The following is a 2,774-nucleotide window of genomic DNA, read 5'->3' on the forward strand; positions in this document are numbered from 1 at the left end:
CGTCACCTGGAAGCTGGGACACTCATCTGAGAGGTTAGGAAACCTGTATTCAAATCCAAAGACAATTCAAGGCAGTGACTAGAATCAAGGTCTCCTATTTCTCAAGATGCTGCTTATTTCCTGAGCAACAGTGTGTTCTGAAATAGGACTCTCTCCATTTCTTGTTGGAACTTTTCCACTTAAAAAAAAAAAAAAAAAAAAAGAAGAAGAAGCAAGCATTACTGTTCTTTATCAATATTCATGGAGAGCAGAATCAAAGGAAGTGGTTATCTAGCCTGGTGGTTAAGACACTTGCCTGGGAGATGAGCCATTTGAAATCCAATTCTTGTTCCAGTGAATGTCTAATTATTTTACTTACACAAAGTTAAACAGTCTCAAAAAGAGAGACTGAGACCTTGCCACCTTGGAATATCAGATATCTTGGCAATCAGGGAAAGCCTGACACTTAACTTGGAGGTCAAATACATAGGTTCAACAATCCTGGAGCTGAGGGAATTCAAACTAGTTCCTCCAGGTGAATGTTCTAGCCACTGAGCAGAAAAGGAGGGGACTGTTTTTCCTAAGTGCTTTAGTTCAGTGAAGCTAACTCTTCATTTCCTTTGCTTTTTTTCTTACCGGGCATGAAAATGGAACATTTTGGCTCAGATGATGTTTTCCATGTTAAATAAAAAGCTGCTTGTTCATTTCAACAAGTGAAATGAAAACAATTTTAAATTTTGGCTTTGAAACTGAGAATTTGATTATTTGCACATAGCCCTACTCCCAGTTGGGTGTTGATTAGAGAGGAGGAATTTCTGTTTAATATGAATGATGGTGTGTGTAAATGCATGCATATCTAGCTACATATTTACTGTGCCAAGCAGTGCTGCCCTCAAAGATGCTAAGCTGAACTTTGCATGCTATCTTTTGAATGGGAGTAGCCACTCTTGCACAGTTTTACAAGCTAGTTCATTAGTCTTGTCTCGTGATACCATGTGAATCGCATTGCACTGCTTCTGGTTTGGAAGGAGCACATGTGAAATGGTGCAGCATGTTTAAGAGTGCCACAGACTGGCATTGTACATTTCTGGTGTAGACATATAGTTTCTGACTTCCTGCATTTTGAACAGAAGGAATGAAAGAATGGGGGTTAAGACATTTCTGGGTTAGACAGGAGATAACATGTTTTGAGCTGCTTGAAATTCACTTTACATTGACTTGGGAATTATTTCCATGATGCTTTCTACATTAATGTTTGTTCACGTCTTAAAGTGGATATACAGTACTTTTGTGACTGAATGTAAACAAATTACTTTAAAACAGCTTAGGTTATGGGAAATCTTGCATTTATGGCAGCCTTAAGTAGAAGGTTATGTTTTGCTTTCAATTGGTATATAAAACATCTATTTGATATTGGATTTTTTTCCAGAAGGCTACTTTAACCACTTTGTGTAAGCACTGGCTATGAATACCGTCTTTTATAGCAGACTGCTTAAGTGCTGCTTAGTTGCCAGTATAGTTTTTATTTTTTTTCTTTAAAATCCTTGGCATGTTATTACAGTGCTGTTATACAGACTACCACATTTCACAACTTCCTGAGTAATGCACAGAGCAGAACTCTGTAGGTACTTTCTCTCTCTCTTTCTCCCCTCCTCCTCCCCCTTTCTCTGTCTGAGTAGGTGGAGTCTGAATACTGCTGGTAGCACACTTCCCTCCTTCCCTTTTTACCCAGCCCTTTCCTTTCTTGCACTGAGTTTCTCAGACTGGAATTGTAAAGTTTCAAAGACAGTGACCTCATAGTTACTGTAGAGCCTGGAAAGTGAGCATGCCTCTTTGCAGTATGAGACGGGCTGGTTAAAAACTGTTTGGAAAGAAGGCTTTTTCTCTTTTCACAATAAATGAGGCTGCTGCTTGATGCAGATGTGAGAGGGTTGTTTCTAAGACAGAAGCAAGCAAGAAGGTGAAAAGAGGGGCTGTGAGAAAGTGGCCAAAGTTACAGATCACCACGCTGTTGTATCTCTTCTTGTAAGATGTCACCATTGTTCAGCTGGGTGGCCAAGGTAGGAAGAGTTTTCATTCATTCATTCTTTTTTTTATGTATTTCTAAAAAAATAAATAAAATGGTCAGGAGTGCTCAACTTTCTTTTTAATGCTAACTCACAAAATTAGACTTGGGAAAAGAAATCTTTTTAATTTCCCGTTTTAATTGTCTGAAAGTTGGAAGCAGTGTTTTATGTTGTTTGTGTTGAGGTAAGTGGAAGTGGCTGTTATGGTTATTGCTGAATATTCTGGTCTATACCTGATTTGTGGAATAGAAAGCTATCATTTAAAACTGTACAGTAGGTGTGGGCTTATTTAGGTCTGACAGTTAAATCTAAGTCTTGTTTGCTCTGGATGTATAGCACTCCCACTTTTGTCCAGAATTGTACCCAGAGCTTGTACTAGCTGTTAATATGGGAACATTTTTAGGTGAAGGCAAAGCTAATACCACTTTGCATCTGACTGACCAGGACCAATGTAGCACTTTCCATTCAAAATGTGAAACTACATATATGTATTAGAAATAGTAACAGGAAAGATGGTTTTAAAAAAATCTGAAACATTATCAGATTAGTTCAGCTGAATTTTAGGGATAGCAGTGAATTGATTTTAAATTCTGTCTGCATAGTATCTATTCTATAGATGCAGTATACAAAAGACTACACAGGATAACATAGATCAGGAACCTTTGATAAGTGAAATAGTTCAATATGATGGGGAAGAGTTGATTTTTCCCCCCCGCCCCCCCCCTAAAG

General features: G+C 38.2%; 1 protein-coding gene across 7 annotated transcripts in view; it reads left to right on the forward strand.

The window, feature by feature from the left end:
* The window catches only part of TBC1D1 (TBC1 domain family member 1), a 219,186-nt gene that overhangs the window by 51,793 nt on the left and 164,619 nt on the right, over positions 1-2,774 (forward strand). Inside the window, exon 1 of one of the 7 annotated variants that reach the window (XM_019526155.1) lies at positions 1,740-2,039. The exons of the other annotated variants lie outside the window; for them this stretch is intronic. Within the exon in view, the coding sequence (XP_019381700.1) occupies positions 2,010-2,039 (30 nt within the window). The 5' untranslated portion in view covers positions 1,740-2,009. Of the gene's footprint in view, positions 1-1,739; positions 2,040-2,774 lie in introns of those variants that run through there. 7 annotated transcript variants of the gene reach the window in all.

This window comes from Gavialis gangeticus, unplaced genomic scaffold (genome assembly GCF_001723915.1).
Source record: "Gavialis gangeticus isolate Ggan-Ray unplaced genomic scaffold, GavGan_comp1, whole genome shotgun sequence".
Classification (NCBI taxonomy): Eukaryota; Metazoa; Chordata; order Crocodylia; family Gavialidae; genus Gavialis; species Gavialis gangeticus.